Source organism: Convolutriloba macropyga, chromosome 7 (genome assembly GCF_964194025.1).
Source record: "Convolutriloba macropyga chromosome 7, txConMacr16.3, whole genome shotgun sequence".
Taxonomy (NCBI): Eukaryota; Metazoa; Xenacoelomorpha; order Acoela; family Convolutidae; genus Convolutriloba; species Convolutriloba macropyga.
Genome location: NC_134474.1, coordinates 59320025 through 59341176, shown reverse-complemented (window position 1 = coordinate 59341176; position 21152 = coordinate 59320025). Strand labels below are relative to the sequence as shown.

At 34.8% G+C, this 21152-nt stretch overlaps 1 protein-coding gene across 1 annotated transcript in view; it reads right to left on the bottom strand.

Moving 5' to 3' along the window:
* Positions 1-21151, bottom strand: part of LOC142343088 (uncharacterized) — a gene marked incomplete at its 5' end in the record, with an annotated part of 86263 nt that extends 65112 nt beyond the window's left edge. Inside the window, 4 exons of the mRNA XM_075394775.1 lie at positions 584-734; positions 4327-4405; positions 9326-9511; positions 21074-21151. Coding sequence (XP_075250890.1) covers positions 584-734; positions 4327-4405; positions 9326-9511; positions 21074-21151 — 494 coding nt within the window. The remainder of the gene's footprint in view (positions 1-583; positions 735-4326; positions 4406-9325; positions 9512-21073) is intronic.
* Between the last annotated feature and the right edge of the window lies 1 nt (position 21152).

The following is a 21152-nucleotide window of genomic DNA, read 5'->3' as shown; positions in this document are numbered from 1 at the left end:
GGGGGGGGGGGGGGGGGGGTAAAATGATAAATGATGCAAGAGTAGGGGGTATTTAGGGGTATCCCCTCTTGGACGACCTAATCTTACATTGTTTTAGGCCACCATACTCGAAGACTATCAGTCTTGAATCCTCAACCTCGCAACCCTCAGCCGGTTCTCCGTAGCCTCCAAAACATCCATGCCTGCCCAATTTTTGACGGTCCATCTATATGAATCTATTCTCTATTACAGCCCTTATCTTACATCGTTTTACCCCCCTAAAATACCTCCTAATCTTGCATCTTTTGGATTGTAACTTTGGTGGGGGGGGGGGGGGGGTAAAAACTAAAAATCCCCCATTACCCCTAATCTTACATCATTTTACCCCCCAGAGATAATCACCCCCCTACTCTTACAAAAGCTTGGGGGTAATCAGGGGGGAGGGGGCGATTTCGATGTATCAACATAGCGATACGGAATTAATTTAGTTAAAGGTAAATGCTCAGTCAAATTTGATCATGACAATTTAGGTCTGCCTCGGGTGTGTCATCTAGCTCTGTTTTATGACGGTCGGTGTGCGGTGATTGGGAAAACAACTTCTTACCCCATGTCCTCGTGGGACTCGTCCAATCCGTCCTCACATTCGATTACACCGTCACATGGTTTGGCACACACAGGTTGATGGCTGCTGCACTTAATGTAGCCTCTCAAGCAGTAATCATCTGGGTTGTGTTCTAACCACTTGTGACATTCATCTGAAAAACATCTTCTGGAACTGTTGTCTTTCTCCCGTCCAGTAACACCAACAATAATTGGCATGTCTAGGCCTTTATAATTGTATATAAGAATTGTACTGGCTGGTCCCATCTCTTATCAGGCAATGATAATTATTATTTGCGCAAAAAGAAACGAATTATTTATTTCGCATCTGCTAACTATGGTCTCTCTAATAAATGAGAATAGCAAATTTTTTAGTAATTTTTAAATCTCGGCCATTTGCCCGGGCTGACGACCATAAACCCATCTTAAATACTATACAAAAGTCATTTATGGTGCGTATGGTATCTTAGATGCCATATCAAAGACCATACAAAAAACAAAACAAGGTCTCATATGACGTATTTTGGATCGCATATTAAGCACAATGTGACAAAATTTGATTTTCTTATGAAAAAATGAAAAACTGTTTTATGGGGAGTTAGATTCCATATCCGAGACCACAGAAATCTATGGCCCATAAAAGACCATAAATATAAAAATTGAGCATCCGTTTTTTTATGGCTGAAGGAAACTCAATTAACTTCATAGAGAAAAAAGACAAAAGAAAAGAAGGCTGCAAACAAAAAATTGATGGTGACTTAGATTTCATACAAAAAACCACAGATATCTGGCCCATAGAAAACCATAGACATAAATAGAATTTTGCATCACTTTCTTGGTAAAAAGAACTTCAAAAACAGCAAAAACCAAAAAAAGACCACATCCAAAACCATAAACATAAAAACCATTACAACCATAGCAAGACCATACAAGTAATTTTGCCTTGATCTTGATGGAACCCTATATGGTCTTTGATATGGTATCTAAAAAGGGTCATCCCGGGTGGGAATTAATGGAGCAAATTTTGTTTAAAGAAATCGAGAATTATTTCATAAGTTTAAGTATGTCCATAGTTCACTCAGCAGTTGACTGTGGTTTAAGTTAAGTTCTTACATTGAACCAATCCCAGAGCCTTCCAGTTATGTTTCATGTTAAACCGAATATGAAACATGATGCAGAATTCAGTCCCCCCACGTAAAGATGGAAGACAGAAGGAAAACAGAAGGAAGAGAAGGTGTTTTTTATTCATTATTGTTTTGAGTCGACTAAAAAGTAATGGAAAATCTAGAAACTGTTTTGACCAACTCAAGCTTCCGTTAGACTCTTTGATGTAGTTGAGGACTATTTTGATATTTTAATACGATATGAGGTTTTGAAATCTAAATTTTTGAAATTTTCGCAGTTTCATGCAGTATCCGAATAGATTTTGGTTGAAACTATCATTTTTGGAGGCTTTGCTGACCTGTGAAACTGACAAGTATCAATTTCAATTTGTTGAAGAAAACTGCTAAAAGCTAGGCAACTGTTGACTTCCATCGTCAATTGTGATATTCTTTTCTTTGTGCCTTCTCTGCAGTTTTGTTAGTTCGAATGCTTAATGAGTACTTTTTTTGGAATGAAGCAGATATAGGCAGATAGATATTATACTTTGTAGTCCATAATTTACTCAATTGATTATCGAAAAATTTCAAAAAAAAACTTTGGTTTAAATGTTTCATTTGGTTTAAGTTTCTGCTTATCTGCGCTTTAATTGTGTTTTTAGTGTTCTGTCTGTTTTCTGCGTTATCAAAGAAGGAGAAGATAATTTTAAGCAAGATTTTTAGCTGAAAGATTAAATTCTGAGAGATAAGATTCAATAAATATTGTTAAAAACTCAGAATTATTTAGATTTCTGAGTTCTTTGTTTCCTTTCTCTTTCCTTTTTCTAAACCTCGTTCTAATTGTTTTGTCTATCATAATGAAAAAAATTTATAACGTTAACCTCGGAAAACCCCTTCAAAAATTTTGATCAAAAAAATTTTGTTTGCAGTTGTACCTCTTAGAAGATTTTAATGAGAACATTATCAGGTGTTGTTTTTTTTCAATTTGATCAATTCTTTTTTGCCTTAATAGTTTAATAACGAATAGTTTAATAATAGTGTATATAGATACTTACATAGCTTATGGTATCAGCTGTATTACCTCAACATAGTTGGCTGATTCTCATTAAAAATTACTTCCGACGGTTTCCGAAATCATCCAGCTAAATTTTTCTAATCCAGTTATTAGAAAAGAATTTGATTTAAGAAGTGCCGTACTTTGCTTTAAAAATTTGAAGTGCTTTGACTGCTGAATAAAATTTAAAAACAACAAAAAACGGCTGTTACGTTCATACCGTATATTTCAATGACAATGAGAACATGATATGCATTTTTTTTTTCGAATAAGGGGATTTTTTTATCGCCTGAGGCTTTTTTAGGCACTTTTATTGAACTCTGACTTTTCCGCTTAAGAGGATTGAAGAGACTATAGTAAATTAAAAGGAGAACACATTGGTTTATTTTTCTATTCAGAGATACTTTTTTCTACATCTCCAATTAATTTTGAGTTTCAGTGCAACCATTAGATTGGAAATGTTCTATTAGTTGTTCGTGCCAAATTGTGCTGAGAAATAATTTTTCTTCTGTACAACTTCTAAATATTGATCCAATTAAATACAAATTTGACTTTATTTTCGCGGACAATCGTATGTGTTTTACACCACGTTTGCTCGTTTTCCGGGAAGTCATCCAGCTCCGAGTACAAAGCCCAGTTTATTTAAAAAAACCCAACTTTCTGGTGTTTTTTAGTCAATCTCGATGTGATTAAAACAGTTGAATAACTTAATAATTTTGTTTCCTGCGTAATCGCAGCGGAACAGCATTAGGCCTACAGTAGCCTGTTTTCAGCTGCCCTTTTTCTTATTATTACCCACATTTCAGACTGTTCTTTTTATGAGCATCATTGCTCTTTTTTGGTGACTATGGCCACTTTTTTTGCGTCTGAAACTTTCACGTGGTACCATCTTTACAGGCAACATTGGTCAGGCTATGGTCAACCTGAAGCTATCGTTAAGTAAGAGCTCATCCTCACACAGACAGCTTCACGGAGGCAGGGGATTGAACTCTCAATCATTGGCGTGTAAATCACACACCTTACCTCTCGGCTATCACGCCACCATATAACTTGCACCAATTCGTTGCTATTTATTTCACGAATTTCAATCTCTATTCTTTACTCGTCACTTTTCATACAGCAACAGTGGAGAAAATAAATGACAGAACGTCTTTAACTGCAGAGCAGTTTTATGTACACTTTACGTGACTCTGATGAGGTCACTGAGAAAATATGACACTCGTCGAGCACCGTTGAGCGATTTTTGTAGCGTTACTTTTTAACATCACTGTCGAGTCAACGATAAAGCTTGAAAGGCTTAACTTGCAAGTTTTAAATTCGGCCGTTGTGTATAGGAAAATCTGGCACTTTAGAATCTGGCATTGTAGAAATCTGGCTCTTTAAAAAAAATACACGCACGAGCGTGTTTGCCACTTTTTTCGAATTTTTGTAGTAATGAATGGGGAACTAGTTATTTAATTTATAAGTTATGCAACTGTTGTTATGTTAAAAGGATTGATTGTGAGCTTAGTGTGTAGTGAATTCATTTTTAAGTCAAGCCAATGTTGTTATCATAGAGAGTGATAGAAAGGTAAGTATGGATTGTGAGCTTACAGCGTGGAGCGCCTTCGTCCCAGCCATCATCACATTCATCATATCCATCGCAGATGAATGATCGCGGAATGCACCAGTTCTGAACAAAAACTGTTCGTCTTCATTTTTTTTTGCAACAAGTAAACTAAAATTATAACCATACGGTTAAATATACTGGAAACAAAAAAAAGATCATTCAAACAAAATAATATAATAAACATCAACAAATTTCTTAAAGAATCACATTATAAAATTTCCTTTCGATTGTTTTCTTCCTAAAAATAAAAATAACTTTTAAAAGCTCCTACGTTACTATTCAAAGGATTTCTTTCAAGTTGTGAGAGCAAGAAATCATTCAACGTTTTCTTAAAAACGTTTTCTTTTTTGCCAACCGAAGCCACTGTGGTAACCTATTCCAATTTTATACACATTGACGAACAATCGAATTCATTCCATAGCTGGTTTTGGCATTTTGTCTAATTTTGAATTGTTTTGTTCGAGTATTTTGATGAAGACTCAGATAATCGTGAAAACTTTCAGAATTTTCTGGCCTAGCGATATCACAATGAAATTTGATTAGCGACATTTTTGCTATTATTAGCTCAGCTAGTAGGGTCTTTGTCTGGATTAGCAACCCTCTCGCTTTGTCATATTTTTTGCGAAGAAAGGACACCTTTATACGCCAGTTAATCTGTCGGTTAAAGCGTTTTAGGTTTTTGCAGATAAATTTTGAGAAAAGATTGCCGAAAATGATAAGTGTGAAAGGACAAGTGATTTTAAAAGAAGAATGCGCGCGTTCAGGGGAATTTGATGTCTTATAAGGTAAAATGATCTTATAGCATGAGCCATCTTTTTCAAGGTTTTATTCAGCTGCTCATCGAAACAAAGATTCCTGTCAATTTGAATACCAAGACATCTGCAACTTTTTTGTGTTTTGAAAACTCCAATTTCGGAGAAAATAGATCCGAAATCAGAATTATCGCGCAAGAAAAAGACTAATTCGGTTTTGTTTGTATTCAAAGTTAGTTTGTTCATCTCTACATACTCTTCTGTTTTTTGTAATATTTCCGTGACTTTTCCATGTAAGCTGCTTTTCTGTGAAAATTGAGTGGTTCTAAAACAGTTCCTTGTGGCACTAAAACAAATGGAAAATGAGTGGTTCTAAAACAGTTCCTTGTGGCACACCGTGATCCACAGTTTCACAATCAGAGAAAATGCTATTAAGTTTTACATTTCATTTTTTTAAGGAAAATGTTATGCGAAATCGAATTAAACGCTTTTGCAAGGTCTAGAAAAATAGCAACAGTTTCTTCTTTGCTTTGATCTAAATTAGCGGAAACTGTTTCCACCAGTTCTAAAACTTTTTTCTCTGAAATCCGAATTGTTCTTTATTTATAATTTTATGCCTATCAATGAACTCCATCATCTGAGTCAGAAGGAGGAGCTCAAGGAGTTTTGCAAAAAAAATTGGAGCTACAGAAATTGGTCTATAATTTGTGCTTTCTAATTTATCACCTTTTTTAAAATTGGTGTTACATATGCTAATTTCATTTTTGTTGGGAGAATTTTCTCCTTTATGCACTCATTTAAAGCAAACTGTAGATGTACGCCTGTAGCTAATTTGCAAGATTTTATGAGTCAAATTGAGATTTCACCAGGTCCTGCTGCTCTGTTATCGCCAAGCGAGTCAATGACTGAATAAAGTTTTTTTCTAGTCACAGTTCTGAATGCAAATACAGGTACATTAGTTTATCAGGGTATTTACAAGCAATATCCGAACCTTTGAAAACACCTAGATTAGCAAATGATCTATTTAGAGAATTGACAATAATTTTTGGTTCCCTTGAAATTTCACCACTGTCTAATCTGATTTCATCAATCTTGACACTTTTTTCACTCGGACTGGTCTTCTGTTTAGTTAATTTCTTATGTTCCTTACTTGTTTTAGGAAGCCATTGATGCAAAAATGGTTGTGCGGCTCCCTAAGTCTCCTATTAACTAAGTTTCTTATGCGCTTAAATTCTTTGTACGTCTCGTTGTCAGGAATTTTTTTCCATTTATTGAACAAAAAATGTTTTTGGGCAATCAAATGCTTCAATTCTTGTGTTAACCAGGGCTTAGAACCCTTAAATTTTTCTCCTCTTTTTTTAACATTCTGAATTGGTGCGTGTTTTTCAAAATTTTTTTAAAAATATCAAACATATCGTTGCCATTGTCACATTGTTAGATTCTACAGCATTCGGCGAGGGCAAGATCTCTGTTAGAGTTAGAGCGTGAGAAAAGTGGAAAATTTCTCATCGTTATTGTGGTGTCAATCTCAGAATTCAATGAGAGCTTTGATTCGAAGATAACAAGAAAATGTCGGTGTGATATTGTATTATCTGATCTTTCGACACCAAACAGTGATCAATAAGTGTTAATATTTTATCAGTATATCTGGTTGCATCCTCTAGGTTAACAATTTCTAATCCTAAATTTGACGTCAAAAAGTCTAGATTATTTTTTCTGTCTTTATCAGATAATTCAAGTTTTAATCTCCCAGCAAAATAACGTTTTCTGTAACGCTATATGCCCCCGATAATTCGGTACTTAAGTGATCAAGAATATACTCACCAAGACTTTTGTTTGGGCAATAACAGACGTCAACAAGTAATTTTTCAGTCAGAGGGTCAGTTATTTCAACGCAAATGGATTCGAAAAAACTCTCATCAACCGTTTCAATTCTTGATTCAATATCAGCGGTAAGATTTTCGGTACAAAAATACCTACTCCTCCGCCCTTTGAGGCACTTGTTTTGTCTACATTGTTTATCTACATTTCCCAAAGAAAGTATGCGATGCTGTTGAAATATTAAAATGAGTGTCCAACCAGGTTTCAGTTACAGCGACAAACGTATTAATGGGAGCTGTTCGCAAAAAGTTTGAAAACTCTTCAGAAATTTTCTTCAAGATTTGACAACGAATAAGGTAAAATGAAGGCGAGTGGCTTGATCCTCTGTTTTTAAGTATCTTGAATACTCAATCAATTTTTCCAGATGAGGTCCCGGGGTTCAATCCAATGTCCCCTGTCAGCAAGAGACGTACAAGTGAACAAAAAACTAAGAGTTTTAGGAAAAAAACAAAAATATGTTAATCAACTGTTTTAAAAAAAATAACAAACATTAGGTTTGATGGAAAAATAGTTTTCAAATGTCCGCTTATGAATTTCAGTATGATTTTCTCTTCCCATAAGAATACTGAAAATTTAAAAAAATCAAAACAAGTCGCATTGTTTCAACAAACCATCTGCCAAATTTATATTGAGTTGAAGGTAAAAAAGTTTGTTTTGGATGGAAACCAAAAAAATTTTTGTTATCATAGTGATCAAAATTTTTTCCAAAGTTCCGGTTGATGATTCTCGGTTTTAATTCAGTTTCTGACACCGTAAGCCCAAGATGCACGTAGAAAATTTGAATGTTTCTGACAATATTAGCTATACCATGAGTGACTGATGTGTGTACACCATCATTGCTGATATCTTTTGTTTCCAGTATATTATTCAAAAAAAAACAACGTCAATCTCAAAATCGCCACTCAACTCCGTTGCAACATTTTCTAACGTTTCATTAAATTTGTCTATGTTTTCGTTATTTTTGGTGCGACCAAAAAAACCATCTTTAACTAGTGGAATTTTGCAAAGTGCAACTTTGAGTGGTGACTGTTTCTTTATAATTTCCGACGCAGTTTCCATTAAAATACTAGCTGGTTCAAAACCGCTATTTCCCGAATCAATATTGTTATGTCCAAAATGTATAATAAGAATTTCAGTCTTGTGATAACCGTTGTTTTGTTCGACAATATTGGAAAAGTTTTGAACTTTTGCTGAAGGATAGGAGTGTATAGCTGTACTTGGGCTCGGATATTTTGCCTGTACTTTTTTGTATAAACTATCCGAGAGAATAACATCCTTTGTTGATCTTGGTATAAACTTTGGATAAAAAATCTTGGTTTGTTGTTGATGCTGTCGCACTGAGCACCAGGTTTGTTTTCAAGCTGAGCACCAGGTAGACATATCATTGTGACGTCATGACTTATATTACTAATTCTCAGCCCTAAGGTTTCTAATTACGCCAAAACGTTTAAACATGACAACATTTTCTACATTTGAAATCAGCATCCTTTTTAAAGCAAAAACTAATAAAGTTGAGCGAATTGTTCTATAGACTGAGAAATTTTTTAGTAGAAATCATATGGTTCAGGTTTTAAATGCTATGTTAACTGGTAGTGCAATATTGTGTACTATTTAATGGAAATTTTGTCTTGTCAGATATTTCATTGATAGACTCGAAAATAAAACTTCTAACAAAAATATTTTTCAAAAAGAGAAAATTCAACTCAGTAAGCGACCTAAGGAGAAAATATACGCTATTTGCAGCAAAAGAGTTGCATTTATACGAAGTACTCAAATTGTTGACAACAAATATTAAGAGACGAAGTGTAGTTAGTCACTTGAAATTTTTCTTGAATGATAATGAATTAAACAGAGTAGATAAAAATATAAAAACAACAATGTGTCTGTATTGCGCTAATCGAAAACTTGTGACGAAACAATTGATCTACGCTTCGAAAAAATTTATTTGTTGCTTTTTCTTGAACCTTCCTTTGTAAATACGATTTTAAAAATGACAAATCAGCAAGTAAAAAATTTTGTCATATGTTTTTAGTACATAGATGACAACCAGGTCTTAGTTCAAGTTATTTTTTTAAGTGCACTCAAATTTTTAACCCCCTGCACTCAATTATCTGACTGTTTCTTTTTTATTTAAACCGATCAAGACTATCGTTAGTTTTTTATAGTAATAATGTTCTGGCTTCCTTATCAAATAGTGCCCGCCAAAAAGAGTAATGCTTCTCATAAAAACAAATCTGAAATGTGGACTACAATGAGAAAAAGGGCAACTGAGAACAGGCCACTGTGATCTAATGATGTTCCGCTGCAAATGCGCAGAAACAACCGTTTCATCCAAATGCAAATTACTCACTGGTTTGTTGTTTGGACATGCAGTGGATCCTAAAGGACATAGTTCTTGAATCAACTCATCGTCTCCGGCCACTTTGGAAGCCAAATCAAAGTCCAGATATGCCAGCCCCTCGTATTGAGAGACCTTCGATATCATACTCTTCCGCGCCATGTTTGAATTGCATATTGTCACACTCGGAAACGTGGCCTGAAACAGAAAGAATTTTCAATGATATTTGTATATTTGACTACTTTTTTTGGCGTATCGAGTTAGTAATTGATTGAAACAATGCCGAAAGTCACAGAAAAAAAACCAATAATAATGCTTGCCAAGAAAAAGTACTCCATAGAATTTAACTTGCAGACCTACATGAGAAAAAGTGTCAAACTCCACCAAACAACTTTGGCAACTGTCACAGATCTTTTCTTGTCCGAATTACTTGTATACAATACATTTTTGTTTCACACATTACGGTGAATTACGGAAAGTTTCTTCAACAATTTTTGAAATCTGAGTTTTATATCAGCGCAGTACTAAAATGATAGAGGTCTTAATTTTTCTTTTCCAATATTTAAGGTTATTAGAGTTGAAATTATGAACAAACAAGACCACGGTCAATAAACACAGTATGAATAGAAACGAGTTTCAACTTTTCAATAGCTCCCTTTATGTCACAAGTGAGCAACAAATTTTTTCTTGTTATTCTGTGGTACACAGGTACCAGTGATACCATTGTAACCAACAATTGAGATGCTAATTTCTTTTTATAGTTTTAGTTCATTTGGCCCTCTAACAAAAATTTGTTTATGTCTGTGGCGTTTTCATTCATATACTGTTCAATATCATGCAACTTCTCCAAGTTAAGCCTGTTCAAATTTTGATGTAACTATTTTAGTTAGTCCCTTTTTATTCATGTCTGGTGTCTGATCGCATTTCTGTTGATAAGTTAACAACTCATTCCGGAACTTCCGTAGCAAGCACTTGAATTCAATTCTTCCAAGTTATGTTTTCTATTCGCCAAAGGATAAAATGAATATGTTAACTAGCATAAACGCACCGCTGTTGATAACACGCTCAGAATTAAACATGAGCCCTATTCGCCCCGCGAATCAGCACAGTGTTAATTCATCCAGTCCTATTAGATTCTTTCAGCTTGTTTCGCTCCGCAATTCAGCATAATCAAGTAAACCACCTGATTCACCCCGCCAATTCTTTTCGTAAAACAGGCGTGTACAACATGGCGCAGTCAGCAGGATCTCGGAAACCAACATTAGCAATCGACTCTTTTTGGAAAAAGGCATCAATCTAACCAGCACTACATTGCAAAAAGTGGCGCAAACATGAAAAATTGCAATCCTAGCCAAAGACGGCGTCGCTATGGACGTCCTACTCAGACCAAAACCGGATGACGTAACCCTAACACATAAAACGCCTTGCGAACAACCAATCGACTACCCAACAGAGGTAATCGAAAGGGAGAGAAAATCTGGAAAAGCGCGGCTAAAATTACCGTGGGAACTAAAATTCCAGAAAGCAGCAGATGGATGAATACTATGTTGCGACCGACCATGGGATCCTTGTGACTAAAAATTGCGTTATTCTTTTGTATTTGAGCATTGGCTCAGAGCGTATACGTACTTTAAACCAAAAGGAGCCCCACGCAGTGATATACGAGTGAACAGCAATCGAATGGCGGACAAGGATAGAAGGAGCCTTCGTGAGACACCGCAACATCACTTTCGATAGGTATCATTTGTTTCCAATAAAACAAAAAAAGAGAAAGTACAGAGAAATACTAAAGCGCACTCAAAGAAATGGCAAAGAACTGTAGTTTTAAAGACAATGAGGAAACAATCGTATGAAACATATTCACCACAAATATCTTAGACACTGCAATACAATGCAATATGCTCCGCGCAACAACTGAACCAAATGAAGCACTGCAAACGACAATAAATATGGAAATTCGAGTACATAATTTATTGAGAAAAAAGAGCAGCACTCAACTTACAAAAAACAAGGCTCAAAACTTCAATGTCTATCGCACTGCGAATGGTCAACAATAAAACAACATTAATTTCACTAAGCGAAATTAAACAACCTGATGTCAAAATTTTTTTCAAGGGTGGCACCCATATCATAAACAAAGCTGTATTGCTCTGAATAAAAAGCGCTACATAAAGGGAATAATTAACCACTTTGCAGAAGAGTGGCAAAAATCTAAGCAAAGAAATAATAACGGAAACGTACAAAAAAATCGAAAACAACAACGACATTGTTGAAGAAACAGTCATCAATGTGCAAAACTACAATACAAAGTACAATTCAGACTAGAGTTCACCGGATGAAATGATAAACCGCATTGATAACGAATGAAGGCAAAGACAAAATTGCACCGCGAAACATAAAAGCCAAAATTGGACACAACCAGGTAACACCATTATTAGACTCTCTCTGATCAACTAGTAGGAATTCTCTGTTCAATAGTAACAAAAAATCTTGCATTATCAATCATAGATAATTGCAAGAGGCAAAATGGGTCAAAATGGATAAGAGAACAGACATGAAAAGCTTCTCAAATGAACCAAATAAAGCCCCTGGAACTCTAAGTGTACCAGTCGAGAGTAATAACTGGAGCGCAACAACTGAACAGTTCGTGGTAGTAGAGAATGAAGTGTGAACACTATACGCACGAGATCTGTTTGACATATTGGAATATACATAAAAAAACAACAAACTTGTGACAAAATAGTTAATTACATCAACCCTCCAAATTTTTTGAAGCTGAAGAATTCCTCCATCTAACCAGCAGAACTGGTAAGTAAAAGAACCACACAGTACAATCTTAATTCCACAACAAGTACCATGCTTGTTGTCAAAAAGGAAGAAGGGTTCCTCTAAATTTACAAGGCAAAATTAAAAAAGGAACTAGAACCCCTACTAGAAAAAAAGACGCATTGAAAAATTTTTTGCTTGTTCTAACAAAAAGTTTTTTCACAAACTGTCATCACAGTAAAAAAAAGCACAGCTCCTTTAAATTAGCACTCGATTTAAAGTCTAAATTAATCAATACCAAAAAAACCAGATGCCCTATATAGATAGTCTGAGTTAATAAACTTCAAAAAAATTTAAGCGTAAATGCCAAGCAAAATGATTAATTCTTTACAACAGAATAATTAAAGTAGGCTTCTAGCCAGCTCAACTTACACCCCGAAATAGTACGGCACTGCAAATTTAACATCCCTATTGACAAAATAACCAAAACACACCGTTTCAGAACAAGATTCTACTGACTCACGGGTGTGTAGCGGAATTTCAAAAGGCAATTGATACAACACTCATAGCAATAACTAACACGTGTTTTTTGGACAACATTTATTTTTCGGACCATATACTCACCATGAGCTGCGGAACGTTAGAAGAGCACATGATATTAGTCAGCAGATGCCTTTAAAAAAAAGACAGGAAAAATTTAAGTAAAAATATTTCGAATTGGCGTTTCAGAAATAATTGAAACTGAATGACTCGGATAAAAGTTTACAAAAGGTGGAATAAAACCCTTTGAATTGAAGCTCAACGCCATCCTAAAGCTAAAAGCATCCAATACTCCAAAAAAGCTTAGATATTTTCTTGGTTCAATTCATCATCATAGCAAATTCATACCAATTTTAGCCATACTATGTTCACCCACTCAGACCACTATTAAAAAAAATTGCAAAAATTCCAATGGACGGACAATTATATCATCCACTTTGAAGAAATAAAGACTAAATTGGTAGAATAAATTAAAAATAGACATTACAACCAATATCATGAGAGTACAATGCAACGCCTCAAGAAAACGCCCGGGCGCCCTGCTCGAACAATTGGATCATGAAAGGTGGAAAATGGTCGCATTTACATCTCGTCGCCTAACTTCTGATGAAACACGGCACAACGTAAACGATTTGGAACTATGAGGGATGCATAGGCCATAGGGCATTTCAAATTTTATCTTTATGGTCAGAAGTTAAGTTCTGACAGACCACCGCACCCTAATTCTGAGGATTTAGGAGAACCGCTCCAATAAATCAACCATTAGTAGTCTCATACGTTGCGTCGATAGGCAATTACCCTTCAACTTTGAAATCCAACATTTGCCAGGCACACAAATGGGCTTACACGAATGCATTTCCCGGCAACTTTATGAAATAGCACATGACGTTACCCAGTATGATGAGCATTTCATAGTTGAAAAAGCCGATTTGATGAAATACGGTGCGACACTGTTCCTGCTTAATAATTCTCTTTTTGATCAAAATGTGCCTCAATTACACGCAAGCAGCCAATCACTCAGTTCAACTGAACTAATTAACAATCAGATTGTTCGAAAAACACTGATTCACTTCTGCAAAAAAAAGCAAAAACCAGATCAATTATTTCCTTAAATAGAGCAGGCAAGTAAGTTAAGCAAAGTTCCTGAACAAGATCATTTCACCAATTTTATTGCCACAAAAAGTCAGATATTCAAACTAACATTTCTGAAAAAATTGCTAGTCCATTCAATAATCTAATAGAGATGCCAAAAAGAACCATTAGAACAGCCCAGCTAGAGCTCATTTTGCCAAAGAAGGCAAACATCAGATAGCTCAATTGCCTCATACAACAGTTTCCCCTAAACCATACGCCACCTGCGCACCAGACAACACCAAACACATCAGCGGAGATATACGCAGATGCATTTAGTTTTGCTCTAGGCAGAATTTTTACCAACAGACTCCTAGCCAGCCTAACAACAAAAGATGCAATCCTCAAAGAGATCCAAGATTGCGTATTTAATTTTAAGGAGAAGCGATGCAAAAAAATTAGCCCCTAAACCCATAGCTCCTAGAGGGACCTGCACTTGAAGACAGGTGGCTTCTACATTGATAACCGCTTGGCATTCCTGCAAGCAATCAAAGACGCTGACACCGACGTAATACACAGTACTCACCCCGGAAACTGGGGTGTGGCACATATGGACATCCATGCCTGGTGGCCATATATGAACCGTGATATGCTCTCCAAAACATCTAAACAAGCACCTCATATAAATATAGGTAAAAATTTAAAGCCTATTGTTCCTTCAACAAATTGTCATGCTATTGAACCTTTTAATGGTCCAAACGAGGAAAAACAGACCAATTTTTGCGGCCCCTTTTATGATGCAAGAAACCAAGAAATATTTTTTTAACCTGTATTGATTGCATTTCTAAATTCATCACCACAAAAATATTTGAACACGTCAGCGCGAATAGCCTAAAAAGATGCAAAAATTTAAATTCTACAACCCAACGTACCACGTCGAAATCGGTAAGATCAAGCTAGACGCCAATTAGGCGAGCAAATCAGCAAGTTTGTGAAAAAACATTATTTTGACGTAAACGCGGCACCAATCAAGAATCACAGAGCTATAGGCTTAGTTGAGCGCCTAATAGAAACAGTGGTCAAGAAGACGATTGCGCCATCGTAATCAAAGAACCAGGAACGACGGTGGTAACGGTCAGAAAATCAGATATGCCCAAATTCGTTTCAAAGGTCCAAAAAGATACACCACTGAAAGTTTATGTGGATCGCAGACCAAAAACAATAACCGGCAAAACAGCTGAGGACAAATTTTCTAACTTGTTTGCAATATTAGACGAAAACTAGAAGGGGACTGCAGCCAACCTGATGACGCTATTGCAGTTTAATTGATTAAAATGAAAGTTCAACGCGCTCTATGCGTACGGATGCCGGTGAAACCGTTAACCCCTCCAAGACCGTCGCCAATCGAGAGCCACAAGACCTCTAAAAAATACAAAACGTCGATCCAATAGCCAATACGAAGCAAATGAGTGCGTAAAGAGCCCGAAACAGAACAGACGAGTTAGCTGTTTCGTGCCTAGCACTAATAGCTGTGCCAAAGAAGAAACAAAACTCCAGTAAACTTCAACAATTACCATCATTCTCCCAGTGTAGCACGTCGGCATTTGAGCCAGCCAATCAATGAACTTCACTGATTGAATGTATACAAACACTCGAAGAGCGAAATCCTACTCAAGACACGCATTTCGAATTAGGTTATCACACCGCAAAAAACTCCAGCGATACAAATCTATGTCTCCCAAATTATAAGTGCAAGAACTCTCATTGGATTCCGACTCAGATAATTTCTTAATTCCTACAAACTCGGCAATATATCCATAATTATTACAAGCACATTTTTTATTGGCCGCTAACTTGTACATGTTTTTACCTAATTTTGCAAGAGGGGATATGTGGTACACAGGTACCAGTGATACCAATCTAACCCATCATTCCGTCGCTAATTTCTGTTTATGGTTATAGCTCATTTTGTCCTCTAACTATAATTTTTTTTTGTCTGTAGCGTTTTCATTCATATAATGTTCATACGTTTCAACATCTCCAGAGTTAATACTGTTCAAATTTTGATGTAAACATTTTAGTTGTTCATTTATTTTCATTTCTAGCGTCCAATCATATTTCTGTTGATAAGTTTATCATTCTTTCCTGAACTTCCGGAAAGAATGATTCAAGAGTAAGCACTTAAATTCAGTTCTTCTAAGTTATGTTTTCTATTCGCCAAGCGAATACATTGAACAAGTAAACGACTAATCGCGTATAATCAACCACCACGCTTGATTTTTTCTCTTGACTCATTAACAAGACTTTCTCTTGTACAACAAGCGTGTACAATATAATCTGTAAATTTTGTTTTGTTCGTGGATAGATATTGTTGGGTTAAACGATGCCGGTTAATTTCACTTAAAAATGGATAGGAAGGCCCGTGCCGACTCCAATTTGAGATGACATTGGTGAAGGCCCGTCATAACTTGCGGTTTAAGGCCTACTCAAAAGTAAGACAATTGTTTTTTATGTGATATTTTGTACATTAACAGAATTAGGCTATTCACAGCCATGAAAACACATACATAAAAACACCAATTCTGACTTTTTTTCCCTCTAAAAATACCTCTTTTACTGGTTTTCCTTTATGAAAAAATGTCTTAATGTTTTCCTTTTTGTTTATTGTACAGCCCTCACTTAATCTGTCGCCACATCAGAAGTTCACTCCTTTGATTAAAAAAATTCAAATTTTGGCTCATTTTCTGACAATTCCCTCTAAGTTTTTCTTAAATGTGGCATGTAAACTATTAATAGAGACAATTGAACAAAATGTTTCGTTAATTAGTTGTTTCTTGAAGAAGCGAACTATTTTAAGCCAGATTTTCACCGAATTTTTTGCAGGATTTTTAGTTCCATACTTAATTTTATTAGGAAAAATAATGGACTAACCGGGAAACAATTTTCTGAGAAAAAAATTTACTGTAGTAAATTTCCTGTAATAATTTACTGCACTGAACATACATGTTTCAAGTTTTAACGATAAAAGAACACAGAATGCAAATATTTGTGCCTACTGTCAATAATTATTTGTTTTCGAAGGGTCATTGAGATCGTGTTACTCGCTGACCCTGAAAAAAATATAGCTTGGTATACACAAAAAACAATGGTAAAAATCACATGGTCAGATGAATGTTAGCCAAATATTTGTGCATTGTACTGGAACCAGGGAGATGATTTAAAGACATTACATTTGAAATATTTTACTTTCACTCTGTGGAATCTAAGTTACAATGTTTGTCGCAAGATTCCAAAAATGGGAATTGGGCGTTAAAAGAATGGTCAAGTGACAAATATTTTCTTTGTCCCACACTTCTTTGTATGGCCATTTTTACATGTCTTAACATAAAACTGAAGAACCACCCAGGTTGAGGTCCAGACGAAAATTGAGCTATGATCAGACCGACCCAAACGCACACCCGTGTGTTCCCAGAACAAAAAAACAGGGTCTGGAAAGCAGTTCGAGCGCATAGTACTCTGGATCATGGTCTGGGTGCGGTCAGAGGTCACTTCGGTCTGAAAGTTCTGATCATAGTCTGTTTAGAGTCTAGAAGGTCTGATCAGAGGCAATTTCGAGTGTACTTGAGTCTGATCAGAGGCAGTTTTGAGCGCAGTACTGATAAAAATAGCCGATATGGTTTCTGAAAATTCTCAAGTCAATTTCAAAAGCCGACTTTTGATACTTTCCAGCATGTTATACACTACAACTGAAGTACTATAAAGAGGTAAAGGTGATCGAGTGGCGCATTTTAGATGGGGGCACTGAATCGTAATGTGTGAGCAACCTTCTTCTTTGTTTTTTCTGCTTCTTCTTGAATTCTAAAATTCAGAGCAGTAAACAACAGAATCATTAAAAAATGACAGAAGGTCATGGTAGGAAAAAAGTTGACCAATACAAACTTTCCAAACAATTCAGACAAAACAGTCACAGAGAAAAACTTCGCTCTCAATGCGCCATCACTTAAGATGAGTTTTAACTTTTGAGCTAGTTTGCTTATTTGAGATCAAGCTGAGCAAAAGAAATTGTTTACAAGGGTATTCCCCAGGTTATCAGATTGAGAGAAAAAGAATAAAACGTTATTTGGATCAACAAGCCTAGGTTTTATGAATTAAAAACAAATTTATCGCCGAGTTTTGCAATAATGAAAAAAGTTACTGCTATGTTTTGAATTTCCATAATCAAAGATAGAAGAGACAAACACTGAATGGTCAAAGAGAACGAATCAAACAATTGTAATGAACAGTTCTGGGCGTTGAAAATTATAACAACAGTCTCTAAAAACAAAAAGGTTCTTTATTTTTCTGCAAATTCTTGTCAAACTGAAAAAATTTTTGCTAAATTTTCTTGTTTGATTTTCATCATAGTGATATTTAGCAACCATTAAATCTACTTTTTCCGCTCGTTTTTGAATTTATCGATCATTTTTAGCAACTATCAATGTTTTACGATTACTACCGAATGACAAAATAAAGGGTGCATCCAAATCCGCTTTTTGTTAGTCCTATTTTGCCTTATTGGCTTATTCCTCGTGGAAAGTTATGAGTTGTTATTGAATGGCACGCCAGTAAGACGTAGAGGGTATTTTAGTTGTTTTGAGGAATTTGTGGTTCATATCTGCAACTTTAAAAGAAAGCAAATTTAAAATTAAGTACTAATTCGAGCCAAATTTTAATCTATCTGTTGTTAAATCAGTCTTTTTGAACAATTTTAGCTCCAAAATTCTGCTACAGAAAAAATCTTACCAATTTCTACTTTTTTACTTTTTTCCAAACATTGTGAGTCGTTCGAACAACTTAGTCACACAGCGATAAACTCATTTAGTCAATGAAGCAATTTGTGACATCAGTTTTGCAGCTTTTCTTGACGACTAAAAATCAGTTTTCTCTTCCCGTACAAAATTGACAACAACTTCTTATTCATTTTTTTTCATTTAATCTCTTCATTTAATCTAAAAATTTTCGTTTCATTTAATCTCTTTTCCTTGACCAATTTTCTCTTCTCTGCATTTTTGTTAACCAATTAATCAAAATTCCAATAATTTAATTAGATGGGTTGTTGTTTTACAAAAAAATTGGCCAGTAATTGATGATACCAGGTTATGAGACAAAAAAATCGAAAAATATTGCAGAGCTTTGAAGTTTTAGCAGCAATCATGAAAAAGTCGTAAGACAAAACAGTAAATTCAAAAATCGCTTTGTCACATTTATCAAATTATTCACTTTGAAAACAAGAAATTTTTGCTCTAGTATAGCAGCAATTTGTGAAAAAATCCTCATTGCAAATAATTTGCTTTTTATTTTTAAGTCAGTCCAATTGAAATCAAAAATTCGTAAAAAAAAAAGATAACATATCTTTAAAAAAAACAGCGCTCCAGTTCAATCCAATTATATATAGCCCGCCCTTTCATTTGCGTGAATTTCACTTCCTGCATCCTACTGCATTCCTTGAAAACTTTTGAGAAGAGCCCAGTTGACCGACAAAAAACTTATGCCGACGTTAAAGCAAAATTTTATAACAATTATGTGCTTCTTCAGAATAAATTACTATTGGTTTACAAAAAAAATATTTTTTAAATCTTAACTTTTTTTATAGGAGCACAAATAAACAGCTTCAGTTAGATCCCTACATTCAATATATACTATATAGCGCATGGTGAGTTGTAATTTGATGAAAGTAATGGCGTCTCAACAATTAGACGTACCAAAATTTAGAATTCTTAACCAATCTGATTGGTTAAGAAATTTAAAACACTGTAATTTATTGTTATGAATCTATCACATACCTAAAGGAAAAAGGTATTTTTTTTCTTTCGGCTTAATGCAACTTCTGAGCAGATTTACTTTTACATTCATATCATTTTTTAAAGCATGGAAGACTTGTTGAGCAAAAAACAGTAAAAAAAAACAGTCAATTAACATTTTCTCAATTTTAATTGACCAGTAATAATACTTCTATAAAATAAAAAAAAGACATGTTCACTAGTGCCGATGAAATTATTTGCCCTGACGATAATTTTCTTTTTATAAGTACATATGTTTCCTTCAAAACAAAAAATTCCGCTATATTCTGTATCAACGTTCTCCTTGCCCTTCTGTACCAAACTTCTCTTTGACCTCCCAATAGTTATAATTAAAACACGCTAATATTTTTTGAAACACGTGAGTTTTGAATCATTACTATGTAACAATAGAGAAATTAAACAATGCAAAATTTTATAATTGTAATTTGTAAACTGGTAGAACAACTTTTTACTCCAACTTTGTGTTTTGGTTCCTTTCGAAAAATAACTTCTCTGTTATTCTTATATTGATTGCTTTCAAGTCGTGAAATGATTTCTTGCCGTGTTGGCTTAGATTTTCAATTTGAAATTTAATTTTTGCCAAGCAAATTTTTGCCCCGTATTTTTCAAGCTTTTTTTCGAGTTCGGCTTGAATTTGAACTGGTTTTTTCGGGAGTTTTATTGGAGACTCAATTTGGATGATTTTATATTTCCTCAATTTTAATTGCTTATATCATAATCAAACTTAACTAGTGAATTTTGTCTAAAAATGCTCAGTTGTTAAATTTTCACTGTATCGAAAGATCTCTAGCTATGCATAATTTACGTAAGAAAAACACGTAATGCTGAGACCGATCTGCCTATTGATGATTTGTCCTTTTTTTCAAATACATTTGTCAGAAAATTGATGCAAAAGACTGGTGTGACTGCCAACGCGATTTAAATGAGGGAATAAGTGCGTTAAGGGGAAGTTAATCTCCTATAAAAATGATTAAGGATACTATACAAGACGATTTCTCCGCAGTTATCTTCAGTTGAACGCCAAAAACCAACTTTCTGCAAATTTGAATTCCATATCAACTACAAGGGGTCTGAGTTTTGAAATTGCTCCCTTTATAAGAAAAGGAACTCAATTCAAATTTTTTGAGTAAACAAATATGTTTGTATTTATGTGGTTAATTTGTTCATGTCTACCTATTTTTCTTTTTCTTTTAAGACGGTTCCATTTTTTCATCTAGACTATTGCTTTTGTTCTTACAGCAGGCGATAATGATATCATCTGCAATTTGGATTTTTTTATTGTGATTGTTATTTGTAAAATTGTTTACATAAACGAAAAATTGGTCGTCGAAATGTATTCTTTGAGGTACACCATGATTAATTATTTCACAGTCAGAAAAGATTCCTTTCATTTTCGTTTTTTTTATTTTTTTGTATAAAGAAAAAAAATTATTAACACTCACTATTAAATAACAAACTAGACCAGATTAAATGGATCCAATTTGCGAAACCCACAACGCATTCTCAAACGAATATGCTCAATATTTAATTGAACTGGACTGACCTTAGTGTTTCTGATGAGTGATATTTGAGTGTCCACTTTGAACTTGAGGTACTCTTCAACCAGAGTCACCATTTGGAAC